Consider the following 27,015-nt stretch of genomic DNA (forward strand, 5'->3'; position numbering starts at 1 on the left):
CTACTTGATCTAAGATATTTCCTCTGATCTTAATATTTATATTGGGTGTTTTCCCTCTTTCTCTTTTACCAGCATGGTTTTGGTTTTTTTGAAGTTGAAATTAAGTCCATATTCTTCACTTAGTTTCAGTGTCTGGTAAGTTTTGAAGATCTTTTTTGTTTTCAGCCAGCAGTACTGCATTGTCTGCTATCTTAAATTGTTTATGTTTCTGCCGCCTATGTTGACTCCTTTAAATTCTGCTAATTCTTGGAAGATATTTTCGGTTTAGAGGTTAAACAACATAGGAGAAAGAACACAGCCTATTGTAATCCAGATAATGCTGCAATCTTGTTACAGAAATTATCCATGTTGGAACAAGAGACTTCAATTCCTCACTCTATTCAAAATTGATGACTAAATACTTAAGGAATTGACAGCATACACTAGAAATATAAATTAAATCAACTTTAAAATATACTTTCCGATATTTCGGCAACGTCACGTTGCCATCTTCATGGGAACTTAAGATAAAGACACGTACATGTAAGTACTACATAATAGCAAATGAGAAATGAAGCGAGGAAGCTACCATTTTCCTAAAATCCTGATGGTGCCCCCTGCCAGGCTATATTAGGTGTTCTTGGCCTTTGGACTGAAGTTCTTCTGATATATGTTTCCCAAATTTGGGGCAGTTTCATGCATCCAAATTTGTTGAGGTTTGGCATGTTCCTAAGGGCTGAGGTTGATTCCATGAATAGTCTTTCATATTTGAACGCTGCAGTGTATTACTGTGGTGAGTATCCAGAGCATGGTCTGCAAACCCAGAGTGGCTGTACTGGTGAGATCGAATGTAGTCCTTGTGTTCTGAGATTCTGATATTTGCTGTCCTGCCTGTTTGGCCAAAGTAAGACAATTTACAGCTGCAAGGGACCTGGTATACAACAGGTGGGTCTAGGGGAAGTGGTTGGTCTTTAGTGGAGCAGATAAGGGATGCCAATTTTCTATATGGTCTGTAACAAGAGGTCAGTCAAGTCATGTTTTTTTAGGATTTTGTTGATTTTTTCTGAGGTGCCTCAGATGTAAGGAATGGTGATGGATTTAGAGTAATCTTTTTTGTGAAGGGGGAGGTGAGTTGTGGATAACTGGTTTTAGTATTTTTTGGATTTTTTTTTTTTTAGGGGAGGGGGTAGCCATTGGCTGAGAAAGTGTTAAGGATGTGATTTAATTCAGTAGTTAGGGCTTGGTCATTTGAACAGATTAGTTTTGCCCTGTTGAATAGTGTCTAAATAACTCCATATTGTTGTGAGGGGGGGGGGGGATTATTGGTGAATGTATCTGCCTGTATGGGTGGGTTTTCTATAAACGGAGAAAACCAAGGTTCCATCAAGTTGGCGGGTGACTAGTGTGTCTAGGAAGGGGAGACTATTGTTTTTCTCTTTTTTCCAGAGCTATTTTAGCGCTAGAGAATGAGCTTTCAAATACGCTAAATCACGAACTTTGGTCAATTCTACATGATGTCTCGTGCACTGCACAAATAAAGAATTCGAACAAATACAGAGTCGACATATCATCAAGTTTGATAAATTAAAAAAGAACTTGACGTCCAAACCAACACTATAGTTAACCTTTCTTCAGTCATCTTGAAGCCTGAAGCACTCAACGCTCTGTCACGTGGTCACAACTTCGCCATTGCCCCTAGGAAATTACTGGCCAAGGAATTAATGATCCAGATTGAACGTGGGATTCCCTACCTTCCAAACCACATCGCCAATGATATTAGATTGGATGTAGCCTGTGTTCTCACAAAAGCAAAACCACCAAAAACCAACATATCTTTTAGTGAATACAAGTCTCTACAGGAATTGAAGAAAAACAAAGAAATAGTTATCACCAAAGCAGATAAGGGGAACGCCACTGTGGTACTCAATCATAATGACTACACAGGTAAGCTTAAGGCTTTACTATTAGATCGAGCTACTTACCTCCCCATTGAATACAATCCCACCAACTCACAAATTAGAAAACTCCATAGGCTCCTTAAGAAGGTCACTTCTTGGCCTGTGGAGATTACTAACAGACTAAAACCATATAACTCTAGTGCCCCCCAAAAGCTGTTGGACTCAACTGATGTCCATCTGTGCTGACCTCCTAGCATCATTATTCTCCTCATTTAACTCTTTCATAGATGATCAAGGCAAATCGCCACATTTACATGGAGCAATGCATCACATGCTTCCTGTGATGTCTTTATGGCAGAAAGTATCAGAAGAATCCTGAACAACCTAGATACCAATTAAGCCTTCTCATTCTGATGGTATCCAATCAGTTGTGCTCCTGAATTTACAGCCATTCTTCATCACCTGTACACTGTGTTATAGTCAGCTGGTATGCAACCTACAAACAGGGAAACAAGCTTGAATACAGCCAATTTAAAAAAAAGGGAGTGGGGAAATAAGTGTCTGCCATCAAGCTATTGCCCTGTTGCTCACACCTCAGCACTGTCTGAAGTAATGGTGAAAGACATCAACAATCAACCTCTTCAATAACTGGACAACTCTCAACTAATCAGTAACCACATATATGGACTTTGCCAATAAAGATCTGCAGCAGATCTCCTCAATTACATCACTCTTCTAGACAAGTGCCATAGAAAGATTTAGAGAAACTTTTGCTGATGCACATGACATCCCCAAGGCTAGGGTTTTCAATGAAGATTCTTCAACAACTGCCTCCCTCCCTTTGTAATTGGATTGCCAGCTTTCTCTTGGACTGTTCGCTGTAATGGTTGAGGGCGTTCTCTCTCTCTCTTCAGATTAAAATCTAAGTATATTTACACTCAAGACATTACTTTCCTTCTGTTCACCTACTTACTCTGTAGACATCCCAAATCTGCCTAACCTTGCTTGGAATACTACTCTAACATTTGGGATGGTGAAACTAAAAATTCTTGAAGCTATTTAGAAGAGGACAGTTTGGTTTATCTACAACCCCTCTCACACACTTTTCAGTCACTGTCTCACAGACAATCAATTTCCACATTGTGTCTCTTCTAGATATGGGCAACATTCAACAGAAATGGCATCCATCATATCCATTTCTGCTAATCCCACAGCAACATGAGCAACAGCTGTCCAACATCCTCTTATCGTTGAGGTGCTGACTCACCAAACCTGCTTCTCCATCTACCTCAGTTCTATGGAGTAGCCTTCTTTCCATAAGGACTACAACTTCTGTCTGAATATCACCAGATTTAATTTGCTCTTGATCCCAGCCCACACATGGCATTATATATATATAAATATATAAATATAAAAAACAGCATAGAAGCATGGAAAACTAGGATCTCAGCCTTATGTACCATTAAGATAGGACAGGTATCCTTTTTAAATTCTCTGTGCTAGCAAAGTATTTGATGACTATGAATACTATAACTTGTTTCAAACCAACTCACTTAATATACATGCATTCCTCGCAAATGACTCTATATGATATGCAATGTCTTCTTTTTTTTTTTTTTTACTTGTTTCACAGAAAATAATGGGAAGTCAAGAATAATTCATAGAAAATGTTACACAGTTCTTCATTTTTCTTAGTTATGGTAATCTTTGAAAGAGAAATAATGAGCTATCATAATAACTTCACCAATGGGTTAATGGTACTGTTTAGTGTAACAACAGTAAAGACTTGCCTCTTTTCACAATTACTACCCAGCATTCAGCATGCCTATTGTAATGCCCTTGTGGCATTTCATAACTGCATTGCTGGTAACAGTTTCTACAGTCATAATACTTGTGTCTTCAGGAAAGGAGAAAACCGGTGTATTTCATTTAACATCTATGTTTATACAGGAACACTCAATGCTATATATATATATATATATATATATATATATTAAATATTGAATGACTAGAAACCGAGAAAAATGAAAACAAAGTTTAATAGCACAACTATTTTCAGCTTGTATCAGCCTTCTTCAGGTGCACATTAAAAAGAAATAACCAGTAAAACATAGAGGAAATAATTGTAAACATCATGGAAAGTTAGTGTGTGTGTGTATATATATATATATATATATATATATATTCAACAAAGCACTGGCTAGCGTTCTCCTGTAACTGACGTCTATGTTCTTCAATGCATAACTCGATCGATATCTGTTTGGCCAAAGTTGGTATATATATATATATATGTATATATATACTGATCAGTAAAAAGCATGAAGTTACCACAAAATTCAAAGTTTTAACAATTTCATTTAATTTAGACATTTTTAAAATTAACTTCATCAGCATACATTGAATAAAGTTTCCTCCATGGTTAGGTATACAACAACATGATGAAAGGCATCGATGTTTACTCAATTATCATGTCCCCCCCCCCCACACACACACACCAAACTTGCTAGAGCATCTTATAATAAAGTAGCCTATGAACTTTTGAAAATCAGGTTTCATTTTTGACTAGATGTTCAGCATACCATAAACATAACATACCTTATAGCACATATGGGTAACCCCCAGCCCTAATCTATTTCAGCGAAGTTTGTCTGATTCATGGTGGGAGAAAACATGGTGTGTTCTACTAACTCACATTAAGCTGACATCGTATGACTTGAAAACACACTATGTTTTCTCCAACCAAGGTCTCTTTCTCACTTTGACTAGCGGCGTGTGTGAACGTGTCAGTTCGGTACTTGCGTTGGTGTTGTGCTTTGTTCAGTGCCTACATTGATGTTGTATTTTATTCGGTGCCTGCGTTGATGTTGTGTTCTGTTCAGTGCCTGTGGTGTAGAAGACATATTTGCTTGACTGTTCTGAATATTGCTTATAAATTTGGGACAATGTTAGGGGTTATTGCAAAAAAAAAAAGAAAAGTAGATGCAGAGAATCGTCAATTTCAAAACAACTGGACGGAGGATTATTATTTTATTCTGAATAAAGGTTTGCCTGTATGTTTGCTGTGCAACGAATCCGTATCTGTCAATAAAGAATACAACTTGAAGAGACACTTTACTTCGAGACATGTGGATCACCCAAAAATTGATGGACAACTACGAAAAGATGAAATACAGAAGTTGAAGAACTTGGATACCCAGCAGCAAATGTTCAACAAGCAAAGAACGCAGCACCACAGCATTGTCAAAGCCAGCTTTGCGATAAGCGAAAAAATCGCTAAGCATTCTAAGTCGTTTGGTGAAGGAGAATTTATCAAAAATGTCTGCTGGATGTTGCAAATATAATATGTCCTGAAAAGAAAAAAAGACTTCGAGAATATTCGTTTGTCGAGACATACTGTTGTCCGACGGATAGAAATTATGGCTGATGATATCAAAAAAAGTTTAAAAGAGAAGATTGCTAGATTGGAAGCATTTTCAATTGCTTTGGATGACAGCACCGATGCCTCTGATACAACACAACTAGCAAAATTTATTCAAGGAGTTGATGCGGATTTCAACATCACAGAAGAATTATTGGCGTTTCAGCCGTTAAAAGGAACAACTACTGGTGAAGATATATTTGAAACAGTCAACACAGTCTTCGAGAGATTTGGGCTTAAATGGAGTTCACTATCTGGCATATGCACTGATGGAGCCCCTGCAATGGTTGATGCACAGAAGGGATTTATTGGAATAGTTCATGAAAGAGCAATAGAACTACAGATCCATCCGGAAAATTTAGCAAATTTTCACTGCATTATCCACCAACAAAATCTGTGTGCAAAATCGATTAAATTCATAAATGTTATGGAAGTTGTAGTAGCCAGTATTAACTTTATTAGGTCACGTGCACTTAATCACTGCCAATTTAAGGAGTATTTGGCAGACCTATTTTCAGATTATGAAGATGTGTCTTATTATTGCGAAGTGAGGTGGTTGAGTAAAGGTAAAATGTTAAAACAATTTTATGATCTGAAACAAGACATTGCAAATTTCATGGACATAAAAGGAAACATAATTAACCAAGTAAAAGATGATGAGTGGGTGTGTGATTTAGCATTCCTTGTAGATGTCACCGGATACCTAAATGAACTGAATCTTAAATTGCAAAAACAAGGACAATTGGTTCATGAACTGCATAGACATGTCAAAGCTTTTTGTAATAAACTAAGATTGTTGGAAAGTCAGATAAGAGCTAAAAATTGTTATCATTTTCCTACTCTAGCAACTCATAAAAATATCCCTTATAATTGTTATGGAGATGAACTGAAGGCACTAACAGAGCAATTTGATACAAGGTTTGCCGACTTCAAAAACAAAGACTCCACATTTGCTATATTTGCTCGTCCAATGGATGCTGATGTAAATAATGTGCCAGAAAACTTACAGATGGAACTTATTGAGCTTCAGGCAGATTTAGTGCTAAAATCACAATTTAACATCATTGCTTTGATGGATTTTTATAAATTTTATTTGGTGGGAAAAAAATATACAAATTTACATGCCTTTTCAAGAAAAACCATTTGTCTTTTCGGCAGCACATATATGTGTGAACAGTATTTTTTGAGGATGAAATACAATAAATCAAAAATTCAGACAAGAATAACAGATGAAAACCTCGAAAATTCTATGCAATTATCCTTAAGTAATATTAACGTCAATATTGATAGTCTCGTAGTTGAAGTACAAGGCCAATCTTCACATTAAATTGTTATGTTGTTCATTATATTATAAATAAATGAAATATGAAGTAGCAACTTGTTTTAATTCATTTAATATTAATTTATTTTATTTAATAATTTGGTCCAGCCCTTGACTTGGAGACAGAATGATAATTTGACCCCCGAACTAGGAAAGATTGCCCATGCCTGCCTTATAGCATACCATCATTTTGATTTAAGCCAATGCAGAATGCAATTTAGTCAGCTATTATATAAATAAAAACTAAATCTCAAATTTCAGCCTGTCCTCATTCATTCAATATCCAAGGGGATACTAATAATGGTATGCACCATAAGATGACCAGACACTGGGTCAAAAGTCTTCACTAGTTCTCCACATTCTTAAGGGCTATACATGGAGGTCTTATCCTAATTTTCTAGTTTTTATCCTTAAGCAATGCAAGCAAAACAGAGGCCTTATGGCAAGAAAAGACTGAGAACCAAATGGGATTGATGTAACCAAAATGTAAGATGTGATAACATTGGAGTCCTGACAAATAGCAGTTCAATTTAAAAAAACAACTAAATTACAGCCTTGTTCAATCCTTTACCCAAGTGTAAGAAACAGTTATGCATGAAGTATGGTATGTTATCATAACTAAGTAACTTGTATATAGAGGCTGCTGACTTCTTATCAGGAATTTGTATATCATAATGCAAAGTACACTTCCTTTCAGACATATATATATTGTTATGTATTATGAGAAGGATGACTATCCAGAAAGACACTGAGGTTGAATAATGCAGAAGTCATATATTTTCCATATACAAACAGCAAAATAGGTGTATCACCTTATTAAAATACTCTGGATCAGAGATAGCTGCAGAAAGTTTTTCACTTGGTTTCAGAGTATGAAGACAAAGTTTACACATGAAGTATCTTCATGACTAAGAAGAAAAACTGTTGTTAGAAAGCTACTTAATCATGTAGTAATATCAGTGTAAAGCACACCCCTTGAGGAACATGTCAAGAATCTGATATAGCATAGGAAAAATGACTGCTTTCGGGAAATTAATGAACCTGCTGTTTTTATGGTAGGCATTGTTTTAAATAGCTTTTCAAGAAGACAAAGTATTTATCTCTCTTTGTGCAATGTGTCTGGGTGCATGCACCCTTAGAAAAGATCCTAGACTATGAGTTGTCTCTCCCTTTGTTCCCCAAATAATCTATGCAGTGGGTACATCAATTCAAAATCAACATTTGTAAATTACAAATCCTGGTTCAGTAACTGTATAATATAACAAAAGCTAAAACTGATACTTGAAAACATACAAATATCACTTATAATTCATGCAGCTGGAAGTGTCAGATGGGTGTGACTGAATCCCTTTTTTTTTTTTTTTTTAAATATATGTAGCTCCCACCCATGAAAGGTTCATACCATGGATGGGCCAAGGATTTTCTCTCCATTTTTATTAATTTTATATATATATCAAAGACATATTCAGAGTGTGCTAGGTGTGTTGTGCACACTCATGGAATAGCAACATCACAATATTATATTTTTGCATTTATTCCTGTTAAAGACTTCCCTATTCGTTTCCTGGCTTCACGTGATTCCTAAAATTAAACACAATATATTAATGCTTCATGAAGAGGACCCTTTTTGACGTGTAAACTTTGCATCCCATTCACATTAATAGCTCGGGTGTGTGGTCACAAATACAGACACCTTTGAGATCTTTGAACAGACATACATAAATAAGTAATACAGGTGATACAGGCCAAATTCTTAACACTCCAGCAGTTTTCAGTTCTGGGTCTGGCTCGCACTGATGTGACTTCAATAAAGGTCAAAAGTGGTCTGGGTAGTGGCCCTTCCCCATAATGCATATCATTAGACATGTCTGTAAGGATATGTGCTTTGCATTATCGGATACAAAACAACTGATTTAAAGTCATTAGCCTCTGTGTACGAGGCCAGCCCTCTGTGCACGTGAAGCCTCGTATACAGAAGTATACAAGGCTTCACGTGCAAACTTTGTTTGCTTACACTTGGATAAAGGATGAAACCAAGAATATAATTTATTTGTGTATAAATAAGTAAGTAAAACAAGTTATTTCGGCCCTTCTTTGGTTCAATCTGGAAAAATAATTAATTTCCCAAGTTATTACTTTTTTCTGATTTCTGTGTGTATTCCATTGCTGTATTTAAAAATCATATCAAAATTCAAATTATTTGTGTCTCACTCTAGTATTTGCCAATGATAATCTAATCTCACCATGAAGTGCAAAATCCTTTGTGCTTCTCACATAAACGGTACACATGAAGCATAGCTATTGTTCATTTGACCTTTATGCTTTCCATATTTAAAATTATATTAATTGATAAAGTATTCAAAGTTATCCTACAATTAATTACATTGGACCAATTAAGATGACCACTGATGCGCTATGCGCTCTTAAAACTTTCATACGTCAATAAAAATGCAATAATACGGTCAGATTGACATGAATTTGATAGCGCAGGTTGCATAAGCCATATAACAGCACACCTAACCTAAATGGGCACCTGACACCACTGATATATATATATACAGGGTGTTCGGGATAAATTTGACATATTTATAATTAATTATATTTTTCCGTAAGTTACATGTATTAACACACACTTCTCTTCATTTAAAAGTTTGGACCCTTCTTCATTCATATACAAGATGTCAGAAAGGATGGATAGCTGGAACCCACCTGAATCATGGAAGAGAATAACTTGTATCATGATGATTCGTGCCCGCCATCAAAATAAGGATATTACGACTGCTGCCCAATGCTCCCTGAATACAGTAAAAACAATCAGGCATGAACTAGAGACTTGCAATGGTGACTACGAGGATGTAGCAAGAAGAAAGATCCCTAGCAGACGATCTGATTGCGTTCGTACAGCAGAATTCCTCGCAAATCTGCAGGAACAGGTGTTGAAGAACCCTGGCATTGGAATTCGGGCTTTGTTCGTGGAGTTGCTAACTGTAGTCAAGCCCTGGATAACAAGGGTAGCCAATGGTAGGCCGTATGTATGGCAGCAGGATTCGGCCCCTTGCCACACCTCTGGGAAAAGTCAAAAATGGTTGTCTGAAAATTTCTACGACTTCACCAGTCCAAATGTTTGGCCTCCAAACTCCCCAGACCTTAACTCCATGGATTATTTTGTATGGGGCGCAGTTGAAAAAGACACCAATCGCACTTCCAGTAATACAAAAGCCCAGTTAATGGATAAAATTAAAACAGTTTTTGCGGCCCTTCCCAGGGAGACTGTAGCATCAGCTTGTTCGAGGTTCCGAAGCAGAATTGAAGCTGTGATCGATGCTAATGGTGGTTATTTTGAGTAAATCTTGTTGATAGTATTGTAATTAACTCTACCTGTAATGTTTTTTTGTCAATTCATTAAATTTAATAGATACAAAGAAGATTTTCTTTTTCCTTACGAAACTGTCAAATTTATCCCGAACACCCTGTATATGTTTTAATTTTTATTCATTTTTGTCAAGTCCAGAAACGCTGCTCTACTGTAGAGATCAAACATGAAATTTTTTCAAACCACTTCAGGCTTCCAATAAGCAAGATGATGGTCTCATACTGAGCAATGAAGTTCATCTCCCACCTAAAGACAATCCCAATCCTAATACAAATATGTTTGTCATGAAAACAGGAATTGCAAATAGTAGTTAAAGAAGCAATTTCTTATTGAATTTTTAATAATACTAATCATTCCTTTTGTGAATTTAGTGCTTTTCTTTTTTTTTTTTTTTTCATAATAAATGCTTTTATTTTAGTAGTAACTACAAGTGAGATATTCAGGCGAGGGGAAATTCTATCCACTATAGTCAGTCACAATATGCTAACTAATTCAAGATCAGTTTAACACTGAGAGTTTGGTTATTTGAAGGATCACTATTACTTAAGTTACTGTTTACTTTGGAAGCTAAAGCATTCATATATTTGAGAGAGAGAGACCAAATTCTAGTCACCTAGAATACCTCCCAAAAAAAATAAAGAAAACTGCACACTCTTGGTAACTAAGGAATGTCGGTGAGTATGTGCAACTTCTTTTAAACAAAGATATTCAAATAATTTTCAAACGAAACTTTGACAGTGATATGACTACCATAACTTTATGGCTGTTTAGAATTACAGCCTAAGTAACTAAGGCTATGAGGTCCATGTATTATGTCTGTCTCCTTGCTGGTTTGCCTATTTTGAATGATGAAACACCCAAGTTTCCAAATGGATCCTGCCACCTCTGTATGAGACTAACTCACCTTCAGATGAAAAAAATCCCCGTAGCCTATGAAATGCAGATTATGATAAGAAAATTCAGTTACTATACTGGTGCTTTGTATATCAGTTTTTCCAGCCTGCAAGAATTTGTTTGCATATGCTCTTCCAGATTCTCTTCACTTGAACAGGACCATGCTTACAACAAACACGAGCCAAAATACTTTAAATATTAAATGAAGCACTGAAATGCTGGAATTATATTCTATGGCTACTCCTCTGGTTATTACACTCCCCCTGCCACATACAAATATCTATATACTTAATTCACACTTTTTTTTCCAATATAATACTGCACTTACAAGGCCTGATCTCTGGTTGACTAATCGTCATGTAAAATAGCTTTGTTTTCAGGTGTTTTACAGTATGCTTTCTCTAAACATAGTTGAACATATAATAAACATAATTCTTGGATTTGGTGGTTACCAGATCTTTAAAATTAATAAGTTTATGGGTATTATATCCACTTCTAATGCCAATAGTTTATATAATGAAGACATCTGATACAGTTAACTCTCACCATAAGCAAACAGTATTATAACTAACCAACCAAAGCTCCACAAGCATTGTATTATTTTAAAGAAAATTTATCATAACTATTTTTGTTTGCTACGGACCAGCTATAGCGAGTTTTTATTTAAAAACTTGGATCCACATAAAAATCCACAATTCCATTGGCTTTGAGAATTTCAGAAAAGTGCACTAGTGCTAACTACATGAGGAAGTTATTCTGTTTAGTAAATAACTGCTGCTAGCACTATCTTCACAAAGTATTATCAGGTAACCAAAAAAGTTCATGTGGATTTTCATAATAAAAATTAAACAACTACAGAAATTTTCATAAAATGTTTTATTCATTAAAATAAACACCTTCACAATCTACAACTCTTTCCAATGAGATTCAAGTTTGTAAATTCCACTTTTATAAAACATTTTGTCTTTAGAAGTAATAAACCTAGCAACATCCACTTCAATCTCTGTTTTATTGCAGAACTGTCTATTTCGCATGTGATTGTCTAGGGCCAAAAAAAAAGTAATCATTGCTTGAAGAAATGTTGGAAAATATGGTGGATAAGTATCTCACATTCTTTAACATAAATCTTCTCGCTCAGGTAAGTTTTGCAGTATGAGGTTTTGTGTTGTCCTGTAAGAATAGCACTTTCTTCCAATTAACTAGTCCTGGCTGTTTCTGAAGTAATGCATCCTGCACAGGCTCGAGTTGCATTGAGAAACTCATAGTGGACAATATCAGTTCCACACACAAAGCACAATCTTCTGGAGATGAAGCAGTGCCTTTGAAGTGTACAGAACTGGATCATCTGGTGACAACCAATGATAAGTTTGCTTCCTGTTAGAGTACATCATTCATTTTTAATCACAAATGAGTAAGTAATTCAAAAATGGCTCATTTTTATGAAGTGAAAGAAGTGAAGAACAAATTGATAGCTTTTGAAGTTTATTGTCATCTGATAATGCATGTGAGACCCATTTTTGCTTCGATTCCATGATTTTCCCAGTTGATGCAAGCATAAACGAATTGTTTCACCACGCACTTTAAACATTTGTGAAAGTCCTTGACTTTCTTGAAAATCTTGAATTATTTTCAACAGTGGCACATAATTTTTTTTTTCATCAATAATCTTCTTCCTGAATATAGTGCATTTTCAAGTGATTCATCACCAGAAACAAATTTTTTAAACCATTTCTGCACAGTATGTTCTGCTACAGCATCTTTTCCAAATGTCACACTGGGACACTTCTAAAGCCTTCGAACTGGGTTTAAATTCATAAAGCAAACAAGCATGAATTACATCAGGTTCAACTGACATTTTAAAAAAGTAACAGAAAAAGAGTATACACCAAGTTCGAGTGCACCAATTGACTGATGTGTATCTGTGTCTTATGATGCACATAAAAAATTGCGTTCTGCAAACCACTACAAAATAAAACAAGTCATTGCAGCAACCTCTACCAAAAACCGCACAAATCTTTTTGGTTACCTGATATCAAAATAAAGCATTAAATTAAACATTGTGGTTAGTCAGTCAGCTTTCCCTATCAAACTGCAACAGTCTCCATAGCCACAATGCAATTTTGAAAGAAATTCACTACAGCAAACTATTCCTATGATTCCTATAGGTTTACTATTCTGAGTTAACTGTATTCATTTCCATATGGCAACTTAAACATGAGAATTCCAGTACCTTCCAAGTCAGTGGTCATGAAGTTTTCATCATCATGTTCTCTGATCATGCAAATCACTGCACTTCCTATCCCAACTTATATTGACCAAACAGTAAAGTATATAGAAGAAAACATGGAGAAATTTAAAAAAAAAAAAAAAAAAAAAAATCTCTGAGTGCAAGTCATGTAAAAGCATTGATAGAATCAAAGTGCATCATTTTTAAATAAAGGAAATGGAATCCAATTCCTAACAAAAAAAGAATTTTCCAGACTATTAAATCTAGTCTCTCTCTCTCTCACAACAGACACAAAAAAAAGTCAATCCCTTTTTAACGCAGTGATGATGATATCCTCTTTTTAATGATATAGCATTTTGATTTTTTCAACCTATTTTACTTTTACAAAAACAATATCTTTTATCGTTCAAATGAGTTTGAAAAAGAGATACACGTGTTTGTGTTTCTCTGAATCCTATTTAAATGAATTAAGTAGGTATAGCACACTGTTTGCACATACTTTCTCATTTTATTATCAATCAATAGAGAAAACCTGATAATTTAACTTCTTTAACATATCAGCCAACTTATGAAGCATCTTGAATAACGAGGATTATATTATCAGCAAAATAAATTATCCACAACTATGTTTATGAAATTGTATTCTATTGTTGGATTCCTTTCTCTTCTGATAAATATTTTAAATAAAATACTAGATGAAATGCTACCAAAAGATTTTTGATTTCATCTTTTCAGAGCTCATTCATTTTAACAATCAACTCTCACCACAGCAAGCATTATTATAGCAACTACACTCACAGTAACAGACTATGAAGAGTCTCTACTAAAGTCCCACAGCATAAAATCTATTCTACAGGATTGCTATAGCTAATTTTTCACTATAAACAAACTATTTCTTTGGCTCAAATAAGCTCATTATAATGAGAGCTGATTGTAACACAAGGGCATATCATAAACTTTTCCAAAATCTATCTTAAGTTTATTGTTTTAATATATAAATGATGAAAACTTGCTTAAATATAACAAATCAACATAATGCTCAAGGCACGGTAGAATACAGCTATTATAATACCCACTCATTTGCTTTTCATCAGCCAAAAAAAATAAAAATGCAGTTTGTAATGGTAATCTCAAATTTCAGGCAAATATTAATGAGTATAATTAAATTTACAAAAAAATTAAAAATGTAATTTCAGAATTTAATTTATCACCTTCCCACAATTCAAGTTTTCATGCAATATGAGTAATTTGAGTGAATTTTAAAAATTATGGAAAATAACTGACTTGTGAAACAATAAGAAATCCATGTGTAGTGTCATATGTGAATTAAAGTTAGCTGTTACCATAATCAAGGTGAATAAATTTAATTTAGAATGATGCCAGAAATAACTGAGACAAACCAAATGATTTTCTGTGTATTCTTATTGATTATATAAGGGATAAGAAATTGCAACTACTGCATGAAAAGTGTTAGCAAACTTACAAAACAGAGCATGCAAGCCACAAAATTAGCATGTGTGTGTGTGTGTATGCATGCACACACACACACACACACACACACACACACACACACACACACACACACACACACACACACACACACACACACACAAATATATTTATCCCCACCAATATAATTGTGTTTTATATACAGATAATTTGAAAATTAAATGCATAAGTGGAATGGCTATTAGAATTTTGGAAGGATAAAATTAGACATCTGTTTTTTAAGATCAATCACACGCACAGTTGGATTAAAATTATACAGCTGAGACAAATATGTAAGTTGTAGTTTCATTGTCTGTCCAGTCCCTACATTCATATTAATTGTCAACTTTTCTAGATCTATGGGTTCTGGTATTTTCTTATAGAAGGAAAATCCTTCTTCTGAACACTTTTTTTTTGAATTAGGTTCATCTTCATCACAAGCAAGTATCACTTTCTCGCAATTTTCCATCCATTGTACGCTGCTTAAAATATTTTCTTTGCTGTCTATTTCATGCAACATCTGTTCATCACTTCTACTAGTCTCTGAAAGGACACTTGAAGTTTCCACAATAGTGGTATCAGAATAGCCATCAGAAGGTTCTTTTGAATCAGTCTCTGTTAATGAGTTATCACTTATGGATTCTGCAGATGTCTTCAAAGATAGAGGAGATAATACTGCAGATGAATTAGAAATGGACTGCTCTGCTCGATGCACCTGTACTTCATGCCGCTTTAAATTATACATGCAGCCAAACCTACGACTACAGTAACTGCAAGCAAAGGTTTTATTATGAGACTTTCTTATGTGTTTTCTTAGTAAATCAGCTCTTCGTCCAATGTAGTGGCAGAGATTACATGAATATACTTTACTATGACCACTTGAAGTCTTGCTAGTTGTATTACTAGAAGAAGTCGCTTGCCAAGTAGCTGTCTTAGAATCAAAAGTTTGGTAAAAACTGGTTACTTTATCCAAATTGCTACCTATGTGTGAATGTTCAATTTGCCAATGGCTCATCATTTCTTGTTCTCTATTACCTTCATATTCACAATGAGAGCACTTAAAGAGTTTGCCAAGTTGCTGATGAAGTAGTGAATCTCTACTTTCTGCTGTGCCAACATAGCCTCCAGTGTTGTACATCTGGTTACTTTCAGTAAACAAAGGATTGTGAATTCTGTTTTGATTATCTGAAACTCCTAAGCTGTCACCATATGATTTTAAAGATACATATTTTAGAGGTAAATGTGAATGTTCTATAGCAAAGTGATCTTTAATTGTAGAGGATTTCATTGTCTGTGGACAATACAAACATCTCACCATTTCTTCTTCCTCTTCTGTTAGGGAAGTATCCTCAGAGGCTTTCACTTTAAAATCTTCACTGGGATGCTCAGTTCTCCAGTGGTCTTTTTGGATTTGCATTGTTTCAGAACCAAAGCCACAATGTTCACAAATATACTTTCTGCTTTCTGTCATGGGGTCATTCTCAGAATCTGGAGGACAGTACCAAGAGAACCTCTGTTCTCCTGGTGTTTTTGCCCATGAGACATCAAGATTTGATAGCGTTCTGTTATCAGGCAAGTAATCTGGTTCTGATTTTGGTTTTATCAATGAAGAAGAGCTACTTGAATGACTCATACTCAAGTTTGCATTTTCCCTATATTTTTCTTTAATCATACTGTCATCTGTATGGGCTACTGCTCTGATCATATTATTTTCAACATCACCGACACCTGCACCATTTGGACCATCTGTATTCTTCTTTGGATGAGTAAGATTACTTATATTGCTACTGGAATTAATTAATGGTCTGGTCAGCACATTAACAGGTTTGTATGCATGGACCTCTCTGCAGTGGCTCTCAACTTCACGCAGGACGTTACCAGACAATGAACAATATGCACACACATACTGTCCTATACCCACTGAAAGTTTTCTGAAATTTCTTCTTTGTTGCCTAAGAATTTGGTCAATCATTTGCTCAAGAAGTACTATAGGATTTCTAGAAAAACTAACACCACTTCCAGAATGTTTTTTAGAAATATGCTTTCTAACACAAGCAACAGTAACACAGCTCTTTTCACAATAACCACAACTTATTGGCTGGTATGATATATGACGAAAAAGATGCACTTTTGCAGCATTGAATTTAGGAAATTGTTTTTCACAAAATGTACACTGATATGGCAAGGGACTGTCCCCACTGTTTGGTCTAACAGAAGGAACACTTTCTGGAATAAGGTCTTTGCTATACATTTGCATAAGATGTGAATTTCTTTTAGATGTAAGGAACTGTTCAACCCATTTTTCAATGTTGTGATTCACAATTATAGTATTCTTAACTTCTGAGCCTGTATGATAGATAGTAAAGTGATCAACCATTTCTTTCTCTGAACAGCACTGAAAACTACATGGAATACAAGCTAAAGGAAAATACTGTAACTCTGCATACAGATGATTTTTCATAGCCTGTTTGTCAACAGTGCCATAATCACAGAAAGCACATGTATGAGTGACTGCTGCAGATGATATTGTTGATGGAAACAGATTTGTAATTTTAATCTCTTTACCTGGGTGTAAGACCTTAATATGCTCTATTACATCATGTTTCCAACCAGAACAATTATTACAATGGGAACATTTATATTTAAGATGAACTCTGTGCACATTTGTGAGGTGTGCATTTAAGTCATATTTTGATGAAAACTCAGCAAAGCATAGCACACATACAAATTCTACTCCACCACTGTTTTCATTACCACTATTTCCAGCTCCAGAATATTTTTCAGCCCGAGAAAGTAACATTGAAGGATCCTGATCTTCTGATGTAATCACCTCAGCATTTTCAATAACTACGTTCTCCTGAAAATTTTTCTCGGGTGAATATAGTGTATCTCTAGGAAATTTTATGTCTGGTACATGAAATTTAAGGTGATCAAAGAATTCTATGTCAGCTTCTAGATCAATAGAACAATAAGGGCACACTAAATTTTTATGATGTACAAGTTTAAGATGGCTTTTATATGTTTTGATATTTTCAAATTTCAACTGACAACCTTCTAAATTACAAAATAGATCAACTTTAGCTTCCACTAAATTGAGCATCAGCTCACTGCATTCTTCAGTTTCATTTGCATCCCAAACTTCAATATCATCTGCATCATCCTCATCCTCATCACAAATATCATCTATACAAATTATGTCCTCCTCCTCTTCCTCCTCACTACATATTGGACTTGGCTGCTTAATTCTGTGAACTGGTATATCTGGCAAGCAAAGAGAATCAACCTTCTTTTCATCATGAATTACTTTAAACATAACGTCATCTGTTGTTTCTTGTTTAAATTCCAGCATTTCTGAACTACACAGAACATATGCAGCAGTACCATATTCTTTATTATCTGGAGGAACTTTAATAAATACTTGCAAAGGCTTATCTGCATGATATGAACACATATGGAAGACAACGTCTTCTTTTGTATCTGCACCATAAAGACAATATGAACACTGGAAGACAGTGTTCCAATGAATCTTATAATGTTCAAGAAGTTTGCTAAGAGATGGAAACTGATCCAAACAGTAATAACAAGAATACACTGCAAGAGTTTTATGCTTATCTTCATTATGTTTTTGGAATACTGACAAGTCAAATGTATGAAATTTGCAGTTCCTATATCCACAAGAATATGGCCATGTTATGCTGGCATCAATTGTAATTGGAACATCTTTCTTGAGTGTTAAACCAGATTTTTCATTCCTACTACAGACATAAATTTCATACACCTGATCAGTATGTAATCTTTTCTGATGCAGCTGAACATGGGTTTTGCTAGATGCTCGATAAAAACATAATCCACATTGATATATTCTTGAACTGTGTTCTTCCAACATATGTGCAGAAAGCAAATCAATATCAAACTTAATGCAGCAGTATACACAATGGGTCTGCTCATTCTGATGCATAATAAGAAGGTGACATGAAAAATCACATTCTATATCTGACGTGTATGTACAGTTTTCTATCATACATTTAAAAAAATGCTTAAGGTTTTCAACTTCCATCATAATTTTTAAATCTTGGGGGAGTTTTACCTCTTCAGGTTTCCTTGGGATATATTTTATTTGCTGTGTCTTTTGCAATCGAAGTATAGTATATTTATCAGCATTTTCATCAAATATTTCCTGGGGACTATCATCAGTGGTTATTTCGATATCTGAAACTTGTTCTTTATCTAGATCAATAACTTCTAATATTTCATCTCGGCCTACGTCACTTTCATGGGGATACTGTTCATGATTCTTAAAATGCTCAATAAACATATCTCTATCACTGATTTTAAGTTTACACACTGAACACTTATCATTTACATCTCTGTGAGAATTTACTATATGATCATGAAGCATTCTTTGGGTATTAGTACAATGGTCACAAGAAGGACAACTGTACACTATAGTTGTTGAAGTCTTACTAAAAAATCTACTACTGCAGCAAACATGCTTGTTCACAGGTTTTGCTTGAGATATGGAATGTTCTGGTCTCCACAATGGATCATCTGGATTACCATCAGCACCATCATCTGCAAATTGATAATTTTTTCTTCCAGTTCTCCCTCCTCTAGAGAAAGTGGAACCTGTCATTCTTCTGCCAGGTGTCAATTTATTTTGGGTTTCTTTTGAAGAGAACCATAAAGAATTAGTTGCAAAATTTGATCTTGATGCCAAACCATGGAAATTACTTGTATTCTCACTGATTACAGAAAGATCATTGTCACTACCTTTTCCTTTATTTAGACATTCATCTTGCATATGCAGAATCAAACAATAAGGCATGGAAAAGGGTTTTGAACAATCAACACAGAATATAAACCGACTACCCTTTGAACAGAATGTTAAATGTTGTGTAAATGTCTTTCCACTAGTTGTCTGAAACTGACACCCTTTTACCACACACCGATAGGTAGTTGGCTCTCTTTTGCAACTGGCATCCTTAATGTGGGAAACTAAAAGCTCTGCACTAACAAAACATTTATCGCAAACAGCACACCATAAATCTAATTTATGCTTAGAACGAGAATGAAGAAGAAAACTGCTTTCATCATCACTACTGAATGGACAAGAAGCACAGGTGAACACAGTGTTCCCATCAGATACATGCTTTTCATTTCCAGGAGCAAAAGCATTTGATCTGAACACACCATTATCTCTCTGGTTACCTGTACTATGCACTGAAGGCTTATTCATTACTTGTTTCAAAATATCAGATGTACTTTCCTTTTTTCCATGGCTACATTTACATCTATGCAAATGTACACCACGCCTATTTGGAATCTCTGATGATGTATTATCAGACTTTTGTTTGTCATTTTGTCCAGCTGGAGTAGCTGGAGCTTTAGAAGGCAAAGACTTAGAATTTCCTTTATTCCAGTAAGAGTACATTCCAAAGTGACTGGTACAGGCATGCCCAGAATGTGACTGACTATGCTCTGAACTCCTCTGTGATGGCTGTCCTTTTGCTACATCAGGATTCCATCTTGTATGCAGTTCAGATGGTAGAGGAACAGAAAACTTGGAAAATTGATTCTGGTGTTCCTGCTGCTTCTCATGCTCCAATTCTGATGTTTCATTAAGATGTGCATAATCTTTTGTAGGGTCTGCATCATTTTCATAATAACCAAGTGGATAAATATCAGGTTCTATACTTATTTCTTCTTTGATTATTACAGATTCATTGGAATTGAAGTTTGATGTTGGAGTAACACTGCTATTTTCTTTTTGTTCATCTTCATAGATATCAACCGTACATTCAAGATATTCAGTTGCTTCATTAGTAATCATAGTATGATTATGCAAAGTAGATTCAGAAATTTCAGACTTAATTTTATCAGGAACAACTGGAATTACCTGAAGGCTACTAGGAGAAGGTGCTGTGCACAAACTGTTTTCTACGGGTTGGCTTTCAGTTATAAATGAAAGGGTTTGATTAAATGACTGGTCTGAATCACTTTTGTGCAAATCATGACTGTTCTTTTCTTCTCTATCTGAAAACAAAATATGACTATTAAAAAAAAATTCTTGAATATCTAAAGCAATCTATAGAAACCATAACCCCATGTAGACATGGAAAATTATTAAAGTTAAATTATAGTAGAATAATTTTAGAATTCTAAACAATAAAAGATAAAGTTTTTGTGTTTTTTTTTTAAATATTTTTCAGTGTTGGTAAGTAACAAAATGTTTAATAACAAGGAGGAAAAAAAAATCTAAACTATTCAATATACACATCATCCAACCTATCCAAGACCTTGGTTGGTTGGTTGGATAAATGAAAAGATAGACAGCACCTTGTCCTACAGTGTAGGATGCAACTATCTAGCAACAGAAGTGTTTGCATGTAATAAAATTTATTTATTTTTAGTAATAAAATTATGAATTTCATTACTAAAAAAATGTACAGCCCAATAAGGGCAGGAAGACAGATGGATTACTACACTGGATAATAGATTATCCAACCAGAAATGGCATCTTCTCATAGTGCACAGGGAAGTGTGTTACAGTGCATTTGTCAGAACTGTGAAATTCATTCATATTTAAATTTCTTTTTTTTTCTTCCAGAATATATTCTCTTTATAGATGTAAAAACTTAATGCAACAAAGACAAGTAACATTATTATTATTATTATGTGACACCTCCAGGTAGTCCAAAGACTCATCGAGGGAGAGTGTGCCAACAGCATCGAATGCTTGGTCCCCTTCCAACTACTAACCGCGCTCAAACTAGCTTATCTTTTTGGAAGCCATTAGTAGCAGAGGCTCTACCAATCGACCAACCTTTGCTGGCACCAACCTTATTAACATACAAAATTCAAGGGAGGAAAATTTATATTGCTGGACTTATTTTCCTTAACAATAAGCGAGGCTATTTTAATATAACAATTCTGGTTGTAAATGCTTCTACAGCATAAATAAAACTAATTAATCACTTTTATTGTTATTTAACACTATATGCTGAAAACAAACCAACTAATCATTACTGAGCAACCTGCTGACAAAGACATGGAAGAACAAACAAACTCTGTCAAATTAAACTGGAAATGAATCACTTAAATATATATAACAAAACATGAACAGCCTGAAGTATGTAGTAAATTTTTACACAAAAAAAATGATATAAATAGAAAAAAAAAAAAATAAAATAAAAGTTTTCATGTAAAATATCCTCATAGCTCATAATGCTTGGCATCATGGCAAGAGTCACTACCAGGATAGTTCTGGTCTATTGCAACATTAATTTTTTGAGGTCTCACAGTAATACTTTGAAAACAGTTTAACATATGTAAAGAAAATTTGAATTTATTAAAAACACCTATATATATTACACTCATTAACATGAGTATCATTCAGGAAGAGAGCAAAAGAATTGCTTGGAACATTCAAAATATGAACACAAGAATGAGTCAAACAGCATGCATATGCTTGTTGCTCATGTTACTTGCAGCTCATGTTACTCTGAGCAAAATATATAGGAGTTTTTAATAAACTCCTCTTTCTGTCTGAAGTCTCATGAAAAGGAATTAGACCTGTGGAGATACTAAGAGCTATCTCATATACAAGAAGAAATCAGCATATCACTGTATTACAATCCTCTACATTAGTGATATAGCAGGTTTGTTCACTGGGAAGAAAGTACATGAGAAGAAATTTCATTATTGTTTTCTTCTTTATTTTACCTAAGTGTGAGCAAACATGCTTGAATGTGTTCAAGTTTACAGGTCAAACTATTGTTTATGTTTGGATAAAACAAAGATGAAAACAAGATTATAATTTCCTTTCAAGAAATCTTGCCTGAAATACCTAAGGCTCTCTATTATTCCATCTGAATGAAAGGTCTTTTGAATAGCCTATAATTCAGCATAACAGGCATGAAATCTGAATGATTTGTTAAATAAGTAATGTAAACATGTAAAAAAAAAAAAAAAATTATTGCTGTTAATATTTGTTACAAGGTCAGGTAGCTCTTTCATACTCTAAAAAGAATGGTAAAACAACATTAAAAAATGACAGCACACACTTACTACAAGTCCAAGTCCCAGCTATACAAAAAGAAATTAGAGTTCAAAGGAAACCAATGAACAGTTAAGTTAATCCAAATTTATACTATAGAGATCATAAAAATAAAATACGATAAACCTCGTGGTTTCATGGTTCACATGAAACCACAAGTTTTCATGGTTCACAAATTTGAAAAAGTGCATATAAAGAAGAAAAGATTTCTATACAGAGTGAAATTTCTTAATATGTCCAGAGATAATGATGTTATCTCCAAGTTTTAGAAACTTGAATAAAAGATGAGACAGTATATGGAAACAAGGAGAGTGAGTTTGTTGAATTTCTGAAAGATAATTGTTTTGAGCAACATGTAACTTAAGCAAGTAGAGGCTTTAATGTTTTGGATTTGGTGATAACTTCACAAGATGTAACTGTTAATTAGGTGTTGATACTGCTGCCAGTTGGTGAGAGTGATCATGAGGTACTTGTTTGGGAAGTGGTGAAACAAGAAATGGTTACGGAAAGGTAGATGTTGAAAGTTTTTCACAGTTATACTATAAATTAAAGATGCCAAGAAATTATATTCTGGGTTTCATCCTTTATTCAAGTGTAAGCAAACAAAGTTTGCACACAACTGGGCAACTCATATATAGAGGCTAATGACTTCACATATCCTTACAGACATGTATAATGCGATGCATTATGGGAAGGGTCACTATCGAGACCCTTTATTTAAGGATCTTTATTATTTATTACTCTTTTATACCATCATACAGCCTTTGACTATATGATGATATAAAAGAGTTTCTCATATAGATAAACAACCAAAAGACCAATTGAAACTAAAGCACGAAGATGACTGATACCTAAGTGGTTAGCGGTATCTGAGTTACTACCTTGAGTTGGCCTTCTCTGCATGGAATTGCTCTCCAGTCATCCCTGTAATTGACTATAAGACCACATTGAATTAAGAGAATGGAACTATTTAAAAAATCTCTCATGACAAGAATAGACAAAATTTTATCTCCCTCTGGTGAATATTGCACAATGTGGTTAGTCTACACCATCTAGTCAAATGTTTAATATCTCTTAGAATGCTTCTTTTTAAATACAAAAATTGGCTGAGTGAACAACAAAATTTCTACAATACGATATTATAAAGCATTTGGATGTCATATTGCTGGTTTTCAAATCCATTCTTTCTAACCTTTCATAAATAGTATTTTAATTCATTAATTAAAATTATTTAAATTCATTAATCATAAACTATTTTGGTAGGAAGAATTGATGGCAAAGGAACTAGAGGAAGAAAAAGAATATCATGGTTTGACAACATCAAGACGTGGACAGGAAAGAGCAGTGCACAACTGCTCAGATTAGCACAAGAGCGCAGTTTGTTCGCCAAGATGGTCACTGACCTTCGATAGAAGATAGCACAATAATAATAAGAAGAATTCATTAATTATAAAAATCAAAATTCTCTTCCAATTGCTGACTCATCAGTGGGAACCAGACCCAGAAGTGATAACAAGGTTGAAGTTATGGAGATCATATTTCCATATACAAGTAGCCAAAAGTGTCACACCTTATTACTAAAATACTCTGAATTAGAGATAGACATTGAAAGTTTTTGACCTGGTTATGCTATAAATTAAAGATGCCAAGAAATTATATTCTTGATTTCATCCTTTATCAAATGTAAGCAAACAAAGTGTGCGCATGAAGTAACTTCACAACTGAGCAACTCATATACAGAGGCTAATGACTTCACACATATCCATAAGGATATGTGTTTTGCATTATGATGTGCTTTGCATTATGGGATGCTAAGGCAAGTGATACGAAGTCATTAGCCTCTATATGCGAGTTGCTCAGTCGTGAATTTACTTCATGTGCAAACTTTGTTTGCTTACACTTGAATAAAGGATGAAACCAAGAATATAATTTCTTAGCATCTTTAATTATTGCATTATGACTAGCTAAGAATAATCTGAAAAGGTTTCAGAAGTATGTAAAAGAAGGGTAAGGATAACAAACAAATTAAGCAAAACCAGCTCATTGAAACAATTATGAACAATCCAGCTGCAGAAGAATTTAAGAAGTATTTTGCAAGTGTATATGTGAATACTGGTCAGAAGAGAAAATACTGCTTAAGGAACATGATTTACCTAAAAGCATAATACAGGAGAAAGAAACTTTCAATATCTTAAATAACTGGCAATTAATAAGGCTGGGGTAGGAATGATTCTCTCTCTCTTACTACAATTCATAAACGTAGTTCACCATCAAGTGGAGTATTAAAGACCAGTGTTTTTTTAGTATTATAGACAAGGTAATGGATAAATTAACCCAACCACGATGTGGCTATGCTACACGATGCTGGTCCCAAGCCCAGATAAATAGGTGACGATTGGGCAAAGGGCTAGCAACCTATCCTCATGAAGCCAAGACAACGGGAAATATGACCAAAAAAGTAACCCACATGAAAACAGACTGTTGAAAATGACATCCCCTAATGAAAACTCCTATGGGGAAACTAGGGAATTGAGTAATACAACAGAGAACTTGGATAAACAAGACTCAAAAGACAAATTCTTCAGAGCCAAAAAATAAATAATAATAATAATATATATAAAATATAAATTGGATGTTGGAATGTGTGGATGATGTACAAAACATCAAAAGCAGCAAATAAAGCTGCAGATATGAAAGAATATAAAATTGAAATATAGTGAGACAAAGTGGAATGGATGGAAATTAATCCAATAGAGTTCAGGAATTAATCCAATAGAGTTCAGCACAATAACAGACTTTGGAAACAAAGATGAAGATAGTGAGCATGCAAAATGAGTGGTAATAATGATGTCCAGCAAAGTAAGATCAATGACAGAATAGAAACCAATTACAAAAAGATGCATAAAAGCATGATTTAACTCAAGATTTCATAAAGTAACAATTATAAATTATATGCACCATCTAATAATGCAAATGAAGAAGAAAAATTAGAATTTTATGATATATTACAAAAATAGAGGACAAATCCTAGAAATTACTATAATTTCATTATTATAGTAATAAAATCACTATAATTTGTTCCATTATAATGGGAGATCTAAATGCTAAAATAAGTGATCATACAGAAAGAGAAATGATAATAGGAAAAGAAGGTAGTATAGAAAATATAAACGAGAATGAAGAGATGGATTTTTGGATTTCTGCATGATGAATGTATTAATAACAGAAGGATTCATCTTTAAGCATAAAAATATGCAGAAGTTAACACGCTGAGCTCCAGATGAAAAAACAATGAATCAAATCGATGATATAACGATATAAAGAAAATGGAGATAATCTTATATGAACGTAAGATCAATGAGAGGAGCAGATGCTTACAGACCATTTTTTAGTAGTAGGAGAAATCAAAATAAGATTAATGGCCATAAGAAAGTAATGGCTAAAAACAGGACATATAATATAAACAAACTAAAAAAATACAGAAACTAAAAGAAAATATGCAACAGAGATTTAAAATAGATATGAAGCTCTTATTCAGACCATACAGAAAGAGCATGAAGAACCTAGAAGCACTGAAGGAATGTGGACAGACATTAAATTACAAGAACAATCAGAGACAAGAAAAGAAGAGATGTTATTAAAGACAAAACAAAGAAATAAAATAATAAAAAGAAAGATCAGTAGAACACTTCAAAGAAAAAAAAATTAATACAGAAAAACCTGAAAAAGAAATTCAAATACCAGAAAGAGAGGAAAAAAATTAAAAACAGACCCAGTAAAATAAAATGAAATACAAAAAAGCACTAAAAGAAAGTAAAAAATGACAATGCAGATGATATAGATGGTAGACCAAATGAATGATTAAAAGCAGATATATGTTAAATTGTGAATGAAGATATTTTGTATGTTTTAATACTTCATTCACATTTAACATAATCCACCATGTTATAAGCAAGACTTGTAAATATTATTTGTTGTTAGTCTCTTGCTTATAATATATTATTCATATAAATGCTTAGAATTTTGTTTGTTATTAATTAATTATTTAATCTTAGAATATGTAATAATAATGAAAAGACTATATAAATATAGAGACTATATAAATATAAGACTATATAAAGCGCCTCCGTAGCGCAATTGGAAGAACGACGGTACATTGCGCCCTTCGATTGGAATAGGCCTAAGTTCGATTCTCGTCGCGACGGGAGGAATCTTTATCTGGTCGATTTCAATCAAAGGTGAGTTAGCCGATCTCATATGGAGGTAGCAGGGTTTTTTCTCCCGGAAACTCGGGTTTTTCATCCCGCATACATACAAATCGGCCCTTCAGAACACACGCAATTTACAGACAAAAATTACTA

At 34.2% G+C, this 27,015-nt stretch overlaps 1 protein-coding gene across 5 annotated transcripts in view; it reads right to left on the bottom strand.

The window, feature by feature from the left end:
• Positions 1 to 13,598: 13,598 nt before the first annotated feature.
• LOC150107176 (uncharacterized) overlaps positions 13,599 to 27,015 on the bottom strand; it is a 163,567-nt gene continuing 150,150 nt past the window's right edge. For all 5 annotated transcript variants that reach the window (XM_090391708.1, XM_090391710.1, XM_090391711.1 and 2 more), the window contains one exon: positions 13,599 to 20,631. In XM_090391708.1, coding sequence (XP_090247834.1) covers positions 14,801 to 20,631 — 5,831 coding nt within the window. In that variant the 3' untranslated portion in view covers positions 13,599 to 14,800. The remainder of the gene's footprint in view (positions 20,632 to 27,015) is intronic.

Source organism: Typopeltis vanoorti, chromosome 4 (genome assembly GCF_054136105.1).
Source record: "Typopeltis vanoorti isolate ZY-2024b chromosome 4, IOZ_Tvanoo_1.0, whole genome shotgun sequence".
Taxonomy (NCBI): Eukaryota; Metazoa; Arthropoda; class Arachnida; order Uropygi; family Thelyphonidae; genus Typopeltis; species Typopeltis vanoorti.